The sequence below is a fragment of the Chiloscyllium punctatum genome, chromosome 30, assembly GCF_047496795.1.
Source record: "Chiloscyllium punctatum isolate Juve2018m chromosome 30, sChiPun1.3, whole genome shotgun sequence".
Lineage (NCBI taxonomy): Eukaryota > Metazoa > Chordata > Chondrichthyes > Orectolobiformes > Hemiscylliidae > Chiloscyllium > Chiloscyllium punctatum.
Genome location: NC_092768.1, coordinates 21295118 through 21315688, shown reverse-complemented (window position 1 = coordinate 21315688; position 20571 = coordinate 21295118). Strand labels below are relative to the sequence as shown.

The window sequence follows — 20571 nt, the reverse complement described above, 5'->3', positions numbered from 1 at the left end:
GTAAGGGGTAAATGTAGGGTTATGGGTGTGTTGCGCTTCGGCGGGTCGGTGTTGGGCTGAAGGGCCTGTTTCCACACTGTAATGTAATCTAATTTAGCTTAAGTACCTATCCAATTGCCGTTTAAAGGTCACCAATGATTCTGACTCTGCCACTCCCTCAGCCCCCACCACTTTCTGGGTAAAGAACCTACCCCTTTACCTTCCACCCTTCACCTTAAATTTATGTCCCCTTGTTGTACCCGTGGAAGAAGTCTCTGACTGTCTATCTATTCCCCTGATCATCTTATAAACCTCTATCAAGTCACTCCTCATCCTTCGCTGTTCCAATGAGAAAAGGCTTAGCACTCTCAACCTATCCTCGTATGACCTATTCTCCATTCCAGGCAACATCCTGGTAAATCTCCTCTGCACCCTCTCCAAAGCTTTCACATCTTTCCGAAAGTGAGGCGACCAGAACTGCACACAGTACTCCAAATGTGGCCTTACCAAGGCCCTGTACAGTTGCAACATCACCTCACGACTCTTGAATTCAATCCCTCTCCTAATGAACACTAATACACCATAGGCCTTCTTACAAGCTCTATCCACCTGAGGGCAACTTTCAAAGATCTATGAACATAGACCCCAAGATCCCTCTGCTCCTTCCCTTACTAGAACCCTACCGTTAACCCTGTATTCCGCTTTCTTATTTGGCCTTCCAAAATGGACAACCTCACACTTGACAGGGTTGAACTCCATCTGCCACTCCTCAGCCCAGATCTGCATCATATCTAAGTCCCTTTGCAGCCAACAACAGCCCTCCTCAATATCCACAACTCCACCAATCTTCGTGTCGTCTGCAAATTTACTGACCCACCCTTCGACTCCCTCTTCCAAGTCATTAATAAAAATTACAAACAGCAGAGGGCCCAGAACTGATTCCTGCGGAACTCCACTTGTAACTAGGCTCCAGGCTGAATATTTACCATCTACCACCACTCTCTGAGTTCGACCGGTTAGCCAGTTCTCTATCCAACTGAAGGAGAAAGTGAGGACTGCAGATGCTGGAGATCAGAGCTGAAAATGTGTTGCTGGAAAAGCGCAGCAGGTCAGGCAGCATCCAAGGAACAGGAGAATTTGCCTTATGCCCGAAACTTCGATTCTCCTGTTCTTTGGATGCTGCCTGACCTGCTGCGCTTTTCCAGCAACACATTTTCAGCTCTATCCAACTGGCCAAATTTCCCTGTATCGCATGCCTCCTGACTTTCCGCATAAGCCTACCATGGGGAACCTTATCAAATGCCTTACTAAAATCCATGTACACTATATCCACTGCTCTACCCTCATCCATATGCTTGGTCACCTCCTCAAAGAGTTCAATAAGACTTGTAAGGCAAGACCTACCCCTCACAAATCCGTGCTGGCTGTCCCTAATCAAGCAGTGTCTTTCCAGATACTCATAAATCCTATTCCTCAGTACCCTTTCCATTACTTTGCCTACCACCGAAGTAAGACTAAGTGGCCTGTAATTCCCGGGGTTATCCCTATTCCCTTTTTTGAACAGGGGCACAACATTCGCAACTCTCCAGTCCCCTGGTACCGCACCCATTGACAGTGAAGATGAAAAGATCATTGCCAACGGCTCCGCAATTTCCTTTCTTGTTTCCCACATGATCCTAGGATATATCCCACAAGGCCAGGGACACTTGTCTATCCTCAAGTTTTTCAAAATGCCTAACACATCTTCCTTCTTAACAAGTATCTCCTCTAGCTTACCAGTTCGTTTCATGCGCTCCTCTTCAACAATACGGTCCCCCTCATTCATAAATACTGAAGAAAAGTACTCATTCAAGACATCTCCTATCTCTCCTGACTCAATACACAGTCTCCTACTACTGTCCTTGATCGGACCTACCTTCGTTCTCGTCATTCTCATGTTTCTCACATACGCATAAAAGGCCTTGGGGTTATCCTTGATCCTACCCACCAAAGAGTTTTCATGCCCTCTCTTAGTTCTCCTTATCCCTTTCTTCAGCCCCCTCCTGGCTATTCTGTATCCCTCTAATGCTCTGTCTGAACCTTGTTTCCTCAACCTTATGTAAGCCTCCTTCTTCCTCCTCACAAGACATTTAACCTCCCTCATCAGCCAATGTTCCCTCACACGACCATCTCTTTCCTGCCTGACAGGTACATACATATCAAGGACACGTCGTATCTGTTCCTTGAAAAAGTTCCACATTTCAACGACATCCTTCCTTGACAGCCTATGCTCCCAACTTATGCTCCTCAGATCCTGTCTTACTACATCGTATTTACCCTTCCCCCAATAGTAAAACCTACCCTGTTGCATGCACCTATCTCTCTCTCCATAACCAAGGTGAAAGTCACAGAATTGTGGTCACCATCACCAAAATGCTCACCCACTAACAAGCCCATCACTTGTCCCGGTTCGTTACCAAGTACCAAATCCAATATGGCCTCCCCTCTGGTTGGACAATCTACATACTGAGTTAGAAAAGCTTCCTGGACACACTGCACACACACCGCCCCGTCCAATCTATTTGATCTGAAGAGCTTCCAATCAATATTTGGGAAGTTGAAATCACCCATGACTATGACCCTGTGGCTTCTGCACCTTTCCAAAATCTGTTTCCCAATCTGTTTCTCCACATCTCTGCTGCTATTGGGGGGCCTATAGTAAATACCCAACAAGGTGACTGCTCCTTTCCTATTTCTGACTTCAGCCCATACTACCTCCAAAGGCAGATCCCCCTCAAACTGCCTTTCTACAGCCATTATACAATTTCTAATTAGCAACGCCACCCCCCTCTCCTTTTTTACCACCCTCCCTAATCTTACTGAAACATCTGTAACCAGGAACCTCCAACAACCATTACTGTCCCTCTTCTATCCACGTTTCTGTGATGGCCACAACATCGTAGTCTCAAGTACCGATCCATGCCTTAAGTTTACCCACCTTATTTCTGATACTCCTTGCATTGAAGTATACACACTTGAACCCATCTCTGTGTCCGCAAGTATTCCCTGTCAGTGCTACCTTCTCCACAGCCTCCCAATGTTCTTGGACATCCTGAAAATCAGCTAATCTACTTGCTGGACTACAAGTCCGGATCCCATTCCCCTGCAAAATTAGTTTAAACCCCCCGAAGAGTGCTAGCAAACCTACCTCCCAGGATATTGGTGCCCTTCTGGTTCAGGTGCAACCCGTCCTGCTTGTACAGGTCCCACCTTCCCCAGAATGCAGTCCAATTGTCCAAATACCTGAAGTCCTCCCTCCTGCACCATCATTGCAGCCACGTGTTCAACTGCACTCTCTCCCTATTCCTTGCCTCACTGTCACATGTCACCGGCAACGTCTCAATCAGATCCCTCTCAGCCTTCTAAACTCAAGCGTATACAAGCCCAGTTGCTCCAATCTTTCAGCGTAAGATAGTCTCGCCATTCTGGGAATTGACCTCGTGAACCTACGCTGCAGTCCCTCAATAGCCAGAATGTCTTTCCTCAAATTTGGAGACCAAAACTTTGCACAATATTCCAGGTGCGGTCTCACCAGAGCCCTGTACAGCTGCAGAAGGACCTCTTTACTTCTATACTCAATTCCTCTTGTTATGAAGGCCAGCATGCTATTAGCTTTCTTCACTACCTGCTGTACCTGCATGCTTCCTTTCATTAACTGATATTCAAGAACACCCAGATCTCGTTGTACTGCCCCTTTACGTAACTTGACTCCATTTAGGTAGTAATCTGCCTTCCTGTTCTTGCCACCAAAGTGGATAGCCACACATTTATCCACATTAAACTGCATCTGCCATGCCTCTGTCCACTCACCTAGCCTGTCTAGGTCACCCTGTATTCTCCTAACATCCTCCTCACATTTCACCCTGCCACCCAACTTTGTGTCATCAGAGCCTTTGATAAGTCCTTGCTGTTGACACTGGATCCTCTTTCAGCCTGGGAATACATAGAGTCATAGAGATGTACAGCATGGAAACAGACCCTTCGGTCCAACCTGTCCACGCCAAGCAGATATCCCAGCCCAATCTAGTCCCACCTGCCAGCAACCGACCCATATCCCTCCAAACCCTTCCTATTCACATAACCATCCAAATGCCTCTTAAAGGTTGCAATTGTACCAGCCTCCACCACATCCTCTGGCAGCTCATTCCATACACGTACTACCCTCTGCGTGAAAAAGTTGCCCCTTAGGTCTCTTTTATACCTTTCCTCTCTCGCCCTAAACCTATGCCCTCTAGTTCTGGACTCCCCAACCCCAGGGAAAAGACTTTGCCTATTTATCCTATCCATGCCCCTCATAATTTTGTAAACCTCTATAAGCCCCTCAGCCTCCGACGCTCCAGGCAAAACAGCTCCAGCCTGTTCAGCCTCTCCCTGTAGCTCAGATCCTCCAACCCCTGGCAACATCCTTGTAAATCTTTTCTGATCCCTTTCAAGTTTCACAACATCTTTCCAATAGGAAGGAGACCAGAATTGCATGCAATAATCCAACAATGGCTTAACCAATGTCCTGTACAGCTGCAACATGACCTCCCAACTCCTGTACTCAATACTCTGACCAATAAAGGAAAGCATACTAAACACCTTCTTCACTATCCTATCTACTTGCAACTCTGCTTTCAAGGAGCTATGAACCTGCATTCCAAGGTCTCTTTGTTCAGCAACACTCCCGAGGACCTTACCAATACAATTGGATGGCGAGGTGAGAATGTGGTGCCCATTGAAGTGAAAGAGACTGGGTCTCATGGAGAACTCATGTCCCCTTAAGCACTCCCCCTGCCCCCTCTGGGAGAGGGAGATACAATCTGAGGGAGAATTGCTGCCGTGTGTCCGGTTTGATGGAAACCCTTGGGGTTGAATCTCCCAGGGAATGGGGGGGGGGGTGAAATTCCCTGGACTGAACCAGTAGTGAGCCTGGAGAAATGGTGGAAACGACACCAACAGGATTCCCACTTGTCTCCTGCCCAAGCTGCAGCCAATTCTGGGCCTGCCCTTTCGGAAGGATGTCAAGGCCGAAGGGATGGTGCAAGGGGAGATTTCCCAGAATGGGACCAGGGATGAGGCACTTCAGTTCTGTGCAGTGACTCCCACAGTGAGGATTGAGAAGATCCTGGTGGATTGTAAGGGAGAGGTGAGGAGGCGCTGGACAATAAGTTTCAGCTTGTGTTTCCCCCAGAGTCAAACACAACTTGGCCATCCGTGTCTGGGACTGCTTTGGGACTGAAGGATATGAAGGAGAGCAGCAGGCTGCCAGTCACTCCCAGGACAAAACCCCCACCCCCTCCCATCCTCTCTCCACCCACCTACCCCACTCCCAACCGACCTTCCCTCTCACCTCCCGGCTTCAGGGATTCCCTGTCGCTGCTCTAACGCTGTTTATTCCTCATTCTGCTCTGGGGACTGTCTCCGCCTCTCAGAGTGGGCGGGGCCGAGAGCAGCCAATACCAAGAATTCCTTGAGGATTGCACTGACCTCCCTGAGGGAGTGACTGAGCTGAATGTGTTCAGCGGCGCAGGGAAACTGAAACTGAAAATAGATGGAATCCGGAAGTGCTGAGGGTGGACATGGATATCAAACAGGTAAAAACAATGCAGATGCTGGAAACCAGATACTGGATTAGAGTGGTGCTGGAAGAGCACAGCAGTTCAGGCAGCATCCAAGGAGCAGGAAAATCGACGTTTCGGGCAAAAGCCCTTCATCAGGAATACCAAACAGCATGGATTTCAAACAGCATTTCCTGAGTTTGACCGAGGAGGTAATCTGTCCCATTTGTCTGGATTTCTTCACCGATCCGGTTTCACTGGATTGTGGACACAACTTCTGCCGCTCCTGTATCACCCAGAGTTGGGAAAAGCAGGAGAGAATCTCCTGCCCGGAATGTAGACAGGAGTTTCCAGACAGAAACCTCAGGGTAAATCGGGCCTTAGCGAATCTATCTGAGAAAGTTAGAAAGTTAAATCGGAATCCGCAAGAGAAGGGAAGTAAACGTCACTGTGAGGAACATCAGGAAGAACTGAAGGTTTTTTGTGAAACTGACGAGAAATTGATTTGTGTAAATTGTGTAGTTTCCCGGGAACACAGGGAGCACCGCTTCATCCCGATTGAAGAAGCGGTTGGAATCTACAAGGTAAAAGGAAACCGATTCCATCTTCTGATTATTTCATCACATTTTCATGATCTAATACTTTTATTTTCTGATTTTCTCTCCCAATCCCAGGATCGGGTGAAATCTTCCTTGGAATCTCTCACAGGGAAGAAATCGGCGGCTATAGAAATGGAGCGGCAGCAGAAACAGAAGATTTCCCAAATTCGGGTAAAATTTCCACGAGCTCAGCTTCCAAATTTGATTCCCTCCTTTGTTGTGTTTTACTGCAGAAGCAGATTGTCTCTATATTTGCTCTTTTAGGTGCAATCCCAAAATCTACAGAGCTGCATCAAATCCGAGTTCACTAAAATACACCAGTTTCTCACTGAGAAAGAGCAGTGTTTACTCCGAGATCTCAGGGAACAAGAGGAAAACATTCTCAGAACAATGCAGCAAAATCTTGGCAAAATTCAAAAGAATTTAAATTCTCTTCAGGAGAAACTCTCAAAGTTGGAAAAACAGTTGGAACAAAAAGACGGAGTGATATTTCTGCAGCTGAGGGATTATATTTAATTTTAGTTCACGGAAAGTAAACTCAGAATGTAATCCTCATAAACTTGTTCCCATTCTCCGTCATTCCTCCAATATCCCTTTCTGCTCCTCTTTCCCTCATGTGTTTGTCCACTCTCCTGTTTCATACATTTTCCTCAATCTCATTGATGATTGTGGGTCTCACTATTGAAATTCTCCTCACGATTAAAAGGCTAAATTAAAAAAGCAGTCGACAATTCACAGCTCCAGCCCAAGATGCAAGTGATTTATTCACATCCATGCGGAAAACCGTTCAAATTACAAGTTGGTGTATTTCAAAAATATTGTTTATTCATAAAAGTCTGTATATCCATACAATATTATTAGAGCTGTTCGACTCTTTACATATAGAGTCAGATTCAGAGAGATACAGAATGGAAATAGACCCTTCAGTCCAACTTGTCCATACTGAACAGATATTCGAAATTAATTTGTCTCAATTTCTTGCATTTGGTCCATGTCCCTCTAAACCCTTCCTTCCTATTCATATACCGACCCAGATATCTTTTAAATGTTATAATTATATCTGGGAGAACAAACAAACCCAGTGCATTTCTTACTTGTACAAGACAATATTTACAAACATTTGAGGCACTGGGAGGGTCTGATAACTGAGTGCACCTCCATCTAACTTCAGCAGAAAGATTTTAGGTGATGGTTTTTACCCACTGCGCCTTGCAGCAGCTGCCCTAGGCTTTAGTCCATCTCTCAACACGTGGTTCTGAACCTTGGAATGTGCCAGTCTGTAACACTCAGTTGAGGTCAACTCCTCGCCCTGGAAGACCGACAGGTTTCGATCAGACCAAAGAGCATCTTTCACTGAGTTGATGGTCCTCTGAGTACAGTCAATGTTTGTCTCACTGTGTGTCCCAGGGAACAGACCGTACAACACAGAGTCACGCGTCACTGAGCTACTGCGGATGAAACTTGACAAACGCCACTGCATCTTTCTCAAGACTTTCTTTGTAAAGGCACATTCCAGCAGGAGATGTGTGACAGTCTCTACCTTCCACAGCCACTTCAAGGGCAACGTGTGCAGTTGGAGAGACTCTGGGTATATATGAAAGATCTCACAGGTAGTGCCCTTCTCACCAGCAACCAAGCAACGTCCTGGTGCTTGTTAAGAAGTTCTGGCAATGCCTTTGACAATCTGCTCAAGGAACAAGCCGACAAGACCCACCCACTCATTTCCTGCAGGCTCTTGGGGATGATCTGTGCTGATCAATTGTGGTTAAAGGTGTTTTTGTTTGTAAATTTCTACCTGGAGGACAGGTGATATGGAATGGTCCAACTACTTGGAGCACTCTGCTAATACAAGGCCAGTCCCACCCTTCCCAACACCAGGGACAGGTAGAACCTCAGTACATAGTGAGACTTGGTGTTTGGTGCAGCTTGATGCAGCCACACACAAAGGTGGCCATCAGGATGAGGGTGATCTTGGGTATATTCTTCCCCCCATTATCCAGAGGTTTGTACATGGTGTTCCTGTGACATGTCCAACTTAGACCTCCAGATGAAGTGGAAGATGACTCGGGTAATTGCAGCAATGCAGGTTCTGGGAATGGGCCCGACCTGCCCCTCATACAACAGTGAGAGTATCTCACACCTAATAACCAGATGTTTAACCTGCAATGGAGAGGAAATGCTGCTCCCAAAGGACCAGTTTCTGTCTTACCTTGGCAATACTCTCCTCTCAAGTTTTTGTTTATGCCCCAGCTCCTCTGAGCATATTCCCAGCACCTTCAGGTAATCTGTCCTGATGGTGAAAGGCATGAAGGATTGGTCAGCCCAGTTCCCAAAGTACATGACCTTGCTCTTGCCTTGATTTACCTTGGCTGCTGAGACCAGTTCAAACTGGTCGTTGATGCTTATGAGTCTGTGCACGTGACAGCAGATCTGAGCAGAAAACAGTGACATCATCCATGTACAGGGAGGCTTTCCCTTGTAGGCCTCCGCTGCCTGGAATAGTCACCCCATCTCAGGCTCACGTCCTTCCTGATGGACTCAGCAAAGGGCTGTATACAACGCACAAACAAGGCAGGAGAGAGTAGGCAGCCCTGCCTGACTCTGGATCTGATCGGGAAGCTGTCTCATTCCCACCCATTAATTGAGACTGCACTAAGGATGTTGGTGTAGAGCAGTCAGATTCAATTGCAGATTCCCTCCCAAAGCCCATTTTGGAGAGCAAGTCCCACATGTCAGTGTGTGATGTCCTGTCAAAGGCCTTTTCCTGGTTCAGGCTGTTAAGGCAGGTATCCACCACCCCTGTCCTACAGGCAGGCCATTGTATCCCTGAGGAGCACATTACAAATATCTGGATTTTTATACACAAAGCACAGTTACATACCTCATCCTGGGTAGACAATCTACTTATCACTGGGCTGGGTACATTTGACAGGTTCTAACTGCTAACTAAACCGTAACATGGCTGTGCATCCTTTCAATAAAACACAGCCTTACGAGAGTTAAGTGAGGTAAAAATATTTGATACTCAATGTATGCTCCCTGAAAACAGTGGAAACACACAGTCACACAGCATGGAAACAGATCCTTCGGTCCAACAAGTCCAGGCTGTCCATAATCCCAAACTAAACTAGTCCCACCTGCCTGCCCTTGGCCCATATCCCTCCAAACATTTCTGATTAATGTACTTGTCTAAATGTCTTTTAAATGTTGTAACTGTACCCACATTCACACTTCCTTTGTAAATTCACTCAACACACAAACTACTCTCTGTGTGAAAGAAGTTGCTTCTTATAGTTTTTTTTAAAAGTTTCACCGCTCACCATAAAAATATGCCCCCTAATTTTGACATCCTCTTCCCAAGGGAAAAGACACCTGCCATTCACTTTGTCTGTACCCCTGATTATTTTATAAACCTCTCAGGTTACATCTCGACTGCCAGTGAAAGAAACTCCAGCCTATCCAGCTTCTCTTTCCAATTCAAACCCTCCATTCCTGTCAACATCCTGGTAAATCTCTTCCAAACTCTCTAGCTTCACGATATCCTTTCTACGTCATGGAGACCAGAACTGGACACAGTACTCCAGAAGAGGCCTCACCAATGTCCTGTACAACCTCAACATAATGTTCCAACTCCGATACTTGAAGGACTGAACAATGAAGGCAAACATTCTAAATGGCTTCTTAACCACCCTGTATACATGTGAGGAAAACTTCAAAAGAATTATGATTTTGAAAACCGAGGTGTCATTGTTTTACAACACTGCTCAAGACCCGACCTTTAATTGTATAAATCCTGTCTTTGTTTGTTTTATCGAAATGGCATACCTTGCACTTATCCAAATTAAACATAAAATGTTTTTAAAATTAAACACAATTTCCTCATAGTTAAATACCTGACTTTCCAATTAGGTGTCGCTAAATAGCATTTCATGTCCTGATTGGTCAGAAGGTGCAAACCTGACTCTTCAGGAATTGGACCTGAGAATTAACTTTGCCAGTGTTCAGTTCCTTTGCCTCAGGTTCATTGGCTAGTACTGACATGGTTTTGTGTTATGACCTGAAACTGTGTGGAGACACCTGTTTTCTTTGGGAATTCTATGTGTCAAATTGCACTGTATTGCAACAATCTAGAGAGTTAGAGTCTGCGTTTGTTTTATTAGCAGTCAATATTTTAAAGGGGAAAAGGCATCGTTTGTGTTTTTCATTTCCCTCAGACACCTATCCCATGTGGGATGCAGTTCTCTGTGAGTAACTTTCCACACTATGGACTATTCTGCTTTAGCTCTTTATTTCCTTGCTATCCCTGATGCTATTGAGGTGTTCTTGTCTTTTATTTTACACTATTTTGTTTCACTTCCCTCTTCACTCTCTCAATAAAGACATTTCTCATGAACTCACCATTCAATTTATTTGTGATTTAGATTGTTGGGGCAGAGTGACCAAATAAATCATTCAACACTTCTCGCATCAAAGAGTTCATTGAAATTTCACAGGTGGCAAGAGACTGTCTGAAAATCCAGAGTTCTTCAATGAATAAAGGAAAGACATACATTTCTATACACATTTTCAGCCTGCCTTTAGCAATTACAAACCAATCATAATTAATTAGTTAATTACATACACTTCCAATTTCAGAAATACTGTGACTGCGTGGCCTAAGATGGACAGGCGCGTGGTCAACCCACAGGCCTCTATGTTCTCATGAAGCTTCCCAGATTCTCTTATGTCCCTTCTTGGGGCTTTTCATAGTGGATGCTATATTCAATCTTGTTAGCCATTCTCCTTCTCAGTCACTTGCCAGCTCCATTCATTGCCAATAATTTATCACGAAGGACCTCTTGAATTCTGTCATGCAATTCATTTTTCCTACTAATCTTGGTATTGGTGATATAAAGGATGCTAATTTTTATGAATTGTTATAAAATTTGTGACATCAGTTCCAATAAAGTTCTATGGTCATACCTAATGTTAGAATTCTTTAGCTAAGGATTGTGAGCAGTTTCTTTCTCACCCAACCTTGGAATGTCAATCAAACACAGCACTTTTATCTTGTAACTATAATTATAACAACTTCTTTGCACATGCTGTAAGTGGGATTTTCTTTATATAAGTGTGTAAATCTATAACCAATTCAGAATCTATGCCTATCATTAATTGAGGAATCTTGACTAAAATCTACATTTGTAACAGATTTACAAATTAAATGTAGGTTTCTGATGTGAAATGCTCTTATCTATGTCTCCTGTGTAAGCAGCTGCATCTTCAGATAACTGTGAGGCCTGCTGTACCATCTCAATTCTGTTATCTTGCGTTCACAGAGCTACCGTTGTTATAACTTATGCAGACATATTTAACAAAATATTTTACCAAGTTCTCTAGAGCTACTGTAAGCCATGTTCTGCTGCTTTTGTCATGGGCAACCACTGGCCATTTTGTGCTGCTCTCAATCATGGGCTGCTCTAACAGGATCATGTATTTGAACACAGATTTTCTGGTTCCTTTGAGGTGGAAACATCTTCACTGAATCAAACAGATCAATCCCTTCATAATTTTTAACATCTAAGTCAGATCTTTTCTTGAGTGAAGTCGGTTAATGTTTACTGGCACCCTTTGCAATTCCTTAATTTTTACTTTACTTCCTCCAGTGCTTCAGTATGTTTTGTGTGCCATTCTTATTCTGTTCCAGAACTGCAGCAATCAGAAACAGCAGCTTGGAGCAATGTGAGTGTAATTACTACTTTCTTGATAAAGTCAGTCAGTCTCTGTCAACTCAGATTTGTGCTTTGTTTATTTCAGGAGGAAGTATCTGGGAAGATGAGGTAGGACATGCACTTTACTGAAACTCAGTGCAAGTTGCTGAAATTGCTCAGAAAGGTTTTCAATAAATTTATGATAATCTTTTTAATATTTACAGGATGAGCCATGACACTGTCACTAACAGATGGTGTCCTGTCCACTGAAAGCTTGAACATCATTTTACCATTTCCAGTGTGGAGAGAAATGGTGGGAGCTATTAAACCTGGTAAAGCTCAGCTAAGTTTCTTTGTTCTGTATTTATATTCTGTTATTTGGATTGTTATGTTTACAAATACCATAGATATATAATTAAGCACTTAGTTAAAAAGAAAGCTGGATAATAATGGCTCAGACTGTCTTTGACATCAATATAGCAAGTAACTTGGTGTAACATAAAAAAGCATTAAGAAACTTCAGCAAAACTGAGTCAATAGGAATCGGGGGAAATCTCTCCACTGGTTAGAGTCATACCAAGCACAGAGGAAGATGATTGTGATTGTTCAAGATCAATCATCTCCACTCCAGGACATTTCTGTGGGAGTTCACTAATAACCCAACCTCAAAAGCCTTCTGCAGTAAAGAATTCCCCAGATTCACAATTCTCAGAAAGAAGAAATTCCTCCTTATCTTGTTCTTAAATGTGCAACTGTTTACTCTGAGATTATACCCTGTGGTCCGAGGATGTCCAAGAGGTGGAATGATGTCCTTCCACAGCTACCTGGTCAAGTCTTCTCAGAATCAGGTAGATTTCAATAAAGGCAACTTCTCATTTTCTATATTCCAATGAGTACAGGATCAATTTACTCAACCTCTCCTCATATCATAGCCCTTCCATGCCTGGTATCAACCCAGTGAAACTTCTCTGTAGGCCTCCAATGCCAAAATACTTATTCTTTCAAAAGCCATTTGACGATAGGAAATATTTGAAGTCCCTGCTGCCCATTATCTGTGACCACCACCCCCAGGGGTCCATATATTGTAAAAATGTTCACAGTATTGCAGCTGTGTCTGACTAATGCCTTGTCTAGTTTTAGCAAAACCTCCCCAATTTTCTACTCCATTCTCTTTGTAACAAACGCCAACATATCATTTGCCCTCGCGGTAATCCACAGAACATGAATGCTAGCTTTTTGTGATTCACAAACGACTACAGAGTCTCTCTCTTCTGTAGCTTTCTGTGGTCTCTATCTATTAAATGACATCCAGCTACTTTATCTTTCCTGCCAAAGTGTATAATCTCACATTCCCTCACATTACCTTCCACCTGCTAAGGTTTCTCCCATTCACCTAATCTGTCTCTATTCCTCCACAGACTCTTTCTGTCATCCTTACTGAAATAACTCCACAGAGGCCTGTATCCCGTCACCAAACCACCCTTTGCTTCTACTTGGAAAGTCCTTGACGCTGATCCAGCTCCCTCACAGCCAGCACTGAGAGTGACAGGAGGTCTGACACTCCTGGTTATATCTTGCCAGGCAGGACTCCCTGATTGGACCAGATTAACAACCCCAATCAGGGAACTCATTTTTTCTCATATCAACCTGGCCGAGCTCGTCACAATCACTACATCCCTCTCCCTCTGAGCCTGAGGACACAGGCCAGTTCTTTCCCTTGCAGCTCTGCCTGAAGTGTTTTTGACACCGGCTCAGATTCCTCCGATTCTGCCTTGGATAAGGGCAACGTGTAACGTACAGCAGCTCTCTCCTCTTGTACCCCAACCATCTCGGAAGGAATTCATTGTCTTCTTCAGGTGGCAATGTCCGCTATGTCCATCTTTGATTCTGAGGTCTCTTCAACCCTTAGTGCTGAGGGAGAGCCCATAGGCCCTGCCAGCCTTTCTGACTGTTCCCAGGAGCCGGGCACATTTTGCTTCTGCCCTGTTTGCGAGTTTGCAGCTTTCATATGGTCCACATGCTTGTTCAGGACTGTTGCACTTCCCCAAACTTTATACATCAGTGGACCTGACCTCACGTTGACCGCTCAGGATCATTCAGGGTCATTTCCTCCACCAAACTTTGTTCCCCAAAGTGAAGTGTCTCTGTCGTTTCGCGGAGTCTTTGTCTGTCACTGGTATTCCTGATGCTGTTTTACCCTCCCCCTGCCTCCACCCAGGTCCAGGAAGATCAGGTTTAACCTGGTGCCGAGTCTTCACTCCATCAGCAACTCTGCTGGTGCTATTTCTGTAGCTGCATGAGGCATGGTCCTCTTATCAAATAGAAACTGGGACAGTTTGGTATCTGGTTAGGCTGCAGGTTGTTTCTTTAAGCTCGCTTTCAAAGTTTGGACTGCTCTTTTTGCCAGACCATTGGATGGTGGATGGTATGAATCTGTTCTTATATGTTAAATGCTATTTGACTTTAGCAAGTACTCACTGTCCCTGCCAGTGAATGATGGCCCATTATCCGTGACCAACACTTCCGGAAGTCCCTGTGTTGCAAAAGACATGCGCAGTTTTGCTATCATTGCGTTTGACGAATGAACGCTATACACATCCAACTACATTAAGTGGGTGTCCCCAATGACCAAGAACATTGACCCCATGAAAGGACCTGTATAATTGACATATAACTGAGTCTGTGGTATACCTGGTCATTCCCAAGAATGTTGTGTCCTTGTTGGCACTCTGGGCACTGGCCCATCAATGCATCCAATACTGGCCACCAGACACAAAAAGTCTCGCCAACATTCTCATATTGTAAAGCCCTGGAAGAGCCTAGTAAAGTTCAGCCAGGATTTGGTGACAACCTTCACTCAGGATATTTACTCTTGCTTCCCATAATAATATGCCATTTTCTACTGTGATCTGATCTCTCCGGATACAGAAAGGTTTTAGTGCTGGGTATGATGGCCCTTTGGTTACCCCCATCACCACCAGCTGTTTCAGTTTTGCCAGGACCAGATCTTTCTGCGTCCAATGTCTGATATTGTCAGCTGTGACTGGAAATTTGAAACCATTTTGGACTCATGTAGTGGCATGAGTATATCTACCAGTGGGAAGCAGCTCAATGCATCCACATTTACTACCTGGCCTCCCAGACAGTGTTTCAACTTGTAATTATATGGACGTAATATTCGAGCCCACTGCTGAATTCAGCCTGAAGGTATGGGCTACATTGCCTTGTCCTCTTTAAGTAGACCTAGCAGGGTTCTGTGATCCATTATGATTACAAATCCAAGTCCAGAAAGGTATTGCTGGAACTTCTTGAGTCCAAATATGGCCATCGAACCTTCCTTCTCATATCTGGGCTTATTTACGCTCTGCATTAGCCGAAGTCCTGGATGCATACACTATTGGGTGGTCCTCTCCATTGGGCCAACCATGAGCTAAAACTACCCCGAGACCATCCGGGGAAATATCACTAACAATACCAGATCTCAGTTGAGATGATTGTGTGCCTTTCACCTTTGAGGGTGAGAGCTTTCAGGGAAGTGAAGAAACAACAATGGCTTCGCGATGCAAACATTTCCAAGGCAGATCCTTTTTTTGGAGTTGATGCAAAAGTGCCAGGATGGAGGCCAGATTATGGATGAACTTTCCATAATAATTCACCAGCCCAAGGAAAGCCCTCAGTTCAGGTACAGATATGGGAGCAAGGGCACTTTTGATCGCCCTCACTTTATCTTCCAGTCGGTGTAACCCAGTCTTCTCGTCTCTGCAGCTCAAGTAGGTCACTTAGGGAGCTCGGAACACACATTTTCCCTTCTAAGGCGTACGCCCACCTGGGAGAAACATTCAAGGACTGTGTCCAAGTTCTCTCAGTGCTCCTTATTGGTCTTCCCTGTTGTTAGCACATCATCTAAATAAATGGCGACCTGAGGTAGACCTTGTAAATTGTTCTCTGTTGTCCACAGAAAAATTACACAGGCTGATGATACCTCAAATGGCAGACTCGTGTTCTGGGAAATTGTTATGGGTATTAATTGTAGCATATTTCTGGGAATCATTTTGAGCTACAATTGCAGGAATGCATGACTCATGTCTGGTTTTGTGAAGGACAGCCCACCTCCCCTCCAGCTTTGTGTATAAATCCTCTGTGTGAGGAATTGGGGATTTATCCAGCTGTGAACCGCGGTTTGTTGTTTGTTTCAAATCCCCACAAAGGCAAACCGACCCATTGGGCTTCACAATCAGTCCGACCGGTGCTGTCCATTCCACAAACTGGACTGGTTTGGTAGCTCCTTCACTTTCCAGCTTTCTGATTTCTCCATCTATGTTTGCCCATAAAGCAAATGGCTCTGAGTGACCCTTGCAGAATTGCTTCCTGGTCAACATGCAAGGTGGCCCTGTGTCCTTTGGTAGTCCCTAAACCTTCCTTAAAAACGTCCAGCTCGACATTAGGACTTCATTCAGGCTGCCATTTACTCATCGAGAAATGTTGAGCCAGTCTAGGTGAATCTTTCTCAACCAATTCTACCCCATCCAGCTTGGGCCTGACCCTTTTACTACAGTGAGTGGGAACTGAACCAGCTGCTTCTCACAAGACCCTGGAACCAAAATTATCCCCTTAATCTGGAAAGGTTCCCCGATATAAGGATCTAGTTGATGTCTCGTGCAAAATTAAGTCCAAGGTGAAGTTTGTTCATAAAACTGGTTTAGCGATCATTGAAATTGTACCATCCTTATCAACCTCAATAACAACCAGGTGACCATGTAACCAGTCATTTATTTTGATTGGTTCCGATTTGTTTGTTGCTAAGCAATTTGACTGTTCCAAACCAGATGCAGGTGGACTATCCAAAGTGGGCAATCTCCTGGGTTCCGGGCGATATATTCTCTTATGCAATTTAGGTTTAGTTGGACTCTTTTGCTGTCTAGAGTCCGCGTATGAGCAGCAACTACAATGGTTTGCCAGCCCGAATCATGAAGAGAATTTGAACTGAGGCTTCGTTTTGTTTTTGGATTTTGCCTTGGGCTGACCGAAGGACCCTCTGTTGAGAATATGTCCTGAGTGAGGCTCGGCAATTGCCTTCACTGCAATGGTGTTCCCAAGCTTAGTCGGACTGGGGAGAGTTGTGCTTCAGCTATTAGGCACTTTTGTTAGGTTACATTATTAATTCCACATACTAAATCTGCTCTGAGCAGCTTCTTCAGAGTTAAACCAAAGTCACATGCCTCTACCAGTCTTAATCTTGTCAAAAATCCTGATAAGGATTCCCCGGTTCTTGAATAGCCGAGTAAAAACAGTATCTTCTCAAAATTGGAGGAAACTTCCAGGTGGCAAATCTGTCAACTCTTGAAAGGTTTTATTATCGAGTGTTTCAGGGAAAGTTAAGCTCCTAATTACAGAAAAAACTGCAGGTCCACAAGCTATCAGGGAAATTTCTCATTGCTTTTCATCTACTCCAATGTCATCTGCGTGTAAAAAATTTCTTTCCACATACTGCACCCAGTCTTTGATGGCAGAATCAAATGAGTCAAGCTTCCCAAATATTGACATGATGCTAGACATGCTTACCCCAATTCAAAGACAATTCTTGTGAGTGAATTTCTTCAGGAGCATGTTTTACTCTCGTTGCCACTGAAATAACTCCACAGAGACTAGGATCCCTTGAGAAAGTCACCCTTTATTTGCACATGGAATGTCCTTGACACTGAGACAGTTCCCTCAGAGCATCAGAATATCTAATACTCCTGTTGTTATCTCTCAGCCAGGGCTCCCCGATTGGACCAGATTTAAATCCCCAATCAGAGAACTCACAGTCGATGAGGGTCACCTGACTAACCTCAATACAGTCACTACACTCATCACTTGCCTTCCCACCTATTCAGTTGTCATCCTTAGACTTGGCTTTAGTCCATTCACTTTCCTCATCCAAGTCATTGATACATACAGTTAATAAATGTGACCCAGCGATGATCCCTGTGGAACCCTGTTCCAGGTTGCAATCCTGAAAATGCCCCCACAATGACAACTCCCTGTCTTCTATTAGTTAGCTAATCATCAATCCATGTTAATATATCACCTCCAATACATGGTCTCTTATTAAGTAGCCTAATGTATGGCATCTTATCAAATGCCATCTGAATATCAAAATAATGTTACATCCACTGTTTTCCCTTTATCTTTGTTGCATATTACTTCTTTTAAAAATTCTAGTAAATTTGTTAGGCATGATTTTTGATCATTTTATGTACACTTTGCTGTTACATCTCTATAATAGACTTTAACATTTTCCCAAATACAGATGCTGACCCAATTGGCATATAATTACCTCTTTTATCCCAACTTCCTTTTTAAATTGTTACAGTATCAGTTTCCAATCATCTGGGACTTTTCCAGAATCTAGGATACCTGGATGATTATGCACAATGCATCAATTTTGTAGTTACCCCCTTTAATACAGGCACACAATCCTTTATCCGAAATTCCAAAATCTGAATTTTTTTCATGAAGTGTGGAGCGTCATTTTGGCGAGTGAACAGGTGACCCATCTCCACACCCAGTCGAACCACCTCACTCTGATGTGACTTGGTGGCGTGGCCCAGCACTGGCAGGCGTGAATTATGTCTCAGCGCCCGTACTATTCACACCTGCATCTGCTGTTAGGTAATAGTGTTTTCATTTCACTGTGAAAATGTCATTTATTCCGAAATCTGAAAAACTCCGAATTTTGAAAAGCAACTGGCCCCAAGGATTTTGGATAAAGGATTGTGTATCTGTATCTGAATATGCAACTCACCACAGTGAGGGGATTTATCAGACTTTAGCCCCATTTGTCTCCGAGCACTTTTTTGTCGAGTGGTAGTTGATGAATTTTTTTTTTCTCTCCTTGTGTTTCCCCTACATAATTTGTAATTTTGGGATACTATTAGTGAAGACTGATTCCAAGTTATATTCAAGCCCCTGCCATTTCTTGATTCAATGTTATTATTTCCTCATCTTCATTCTCTCAGTGGCCTGAGTTGACTTTGGCTTCTCTATTCCTTTTTTATATATGTAAAGAGGCGATACACATTTCTCACAGACACATGTTCTCTTCCCCCACACATATAAAGCACCCTCAAACATGCCTCTACCCCACACATCTCCCCACCTTGCTCACACATGTACTCAGATTCCTCCCATCCTCACATCTCCACACACACATCGACTTCTCGACAGCCACACATCCACCCACTGACTCATGCACATCCACCCATACACAGACATCCCCTTGACTACCATTCAAGTATCTCCTCCATGCACACATTTCCCCAACAAACACAAGGCCATCCTCCCATATGCATGTAAGATCCCCACAAATACATCCCCCAACCATATACATAACCCTACAGACATTCCTCTCCATGCAGAGGTGTACGTATGTACACACACACACACACACACTTTCTTTCTCTCTCTCTCTCTGTCTCTGTCTCTCTCTCTCCCTCCTCTCCCTCTCTCTCTCTCTTTCTCTCTCTCTTTCTCTCTCTCTCTCTCCCCCCCCCCTCTCTCTCTCTCTCCACCCCCCTCTCTGTCTCTCTCTCTCTCTCTCTCTCTCTCTCCCCCCCACCCCCTCTCTCTCTCTCTCTCACTCTTTCTCTTCCTCTCTCTCTCTTATATGCATGGACTGTCTGCACTTCTGTTTTTATCTCCCAGTCTCTGTGATCCTGGATGAGGAAACAGTGAGTCCCTGGCTCGAAGTGTCTGAGGATCTGAAGATTTTGAGACGGACCGGGACCCGGAGGAGACTCCCTGACACCGAGAAGAGGTTTACAGACCGTCCCTGTGCCCTGGGATCAGAGGGATTCACATCGGGGAGACATTACTGGGAGGTGGAGGTGGGAGGGAATCAGGACTGGATTCTGGGAGTAGTCTTAGAATCTGTGGAGAGGAAGAGACGGATTAGCTTGATCCCGCAAACTGGGTTCTGGATCCTTGGGCAGGATGGGAATCAGCTTTATATGAACTGTTCCCCTCGAACTCCTCTCCGTGTAAATCAGATCCCCAGGAAGGTGGGAGTTTATCTCAGTTATGAATCTGGGACAGTTTCATTTTACAATGCAGACACCAAGTCCCATCTCCACACCTTCACTGGGAATAAATTCACTGGGAAACTTTATCCTTTCTTCGGGACTTGGGATGAAAACCATTTTCTGAGAATCTGCTCCGATTCCTATCTGGATCTGGGAAAAGCGCAGGGTCTTGGAATCTTTTCATCCCTAACATCAAAATAAGCTGACCCTGGGAAGGGCCAGAGGTCAGGGATTGGGGTTTGAAAAGTGCCATTGACAACAGGTTGGTTCCTAATGTGAATTTGAATTTCCTGATTATATTTTGTAAAATCCTAATCAAACTGTAAATAAAACATGTTTTGTGTTTGAGGAAATGAAAAAATTCCTCTGGTATTTTAAGTTTCTTACATCATAAGTAACAGGAAATACACAAATAGTTATTTTCAGTGAATCGGGCAGTTTGGAAATCTTGATTTTTAATGTCACTTTTCTACCGTACTGCATGGAACAGAAGTTACTGATTCTCTAAAGACCTGTTTTGTCGCTGGAGATTCAAGTGTAGTGCCAGTTTCAGCCAGAAGATGGGGATGATGAGCTGTACAAAGATCAGTCCAATTTGACACTGCAGTCCTAGCCCCTGCTGCTGGGTACTGAGGGCAAAACCACAAACACAAAATGCAGG

The 20571-nt window shown here is 44.3% G+C and overlaps 1 protein-coding gene across 1 annotated transcript; it reads left to right on the top strand.

The window, feature by feature from the left end:
* The first annotated feature begins 4343 nt into the window (after positions 1-4343).
* On the top strand, positions 4344-20116 carry LOC140455108 (zinc-binding protein A33-like). The gene is given in 7 exon segments (XM_072549768.1): positions 4344-6142; positions 6233-6328; positions 6422-6654; positions 11844-11959; positions 12078-12179; positions 19534-20040; positions 20043-20116. Coding segments are annotated over 7 exon segments (1539 nt in total). The 5' UTR covers positions 4344-5731.
* Positions 20117-20571: the final 455 nt, after the last annotated feature.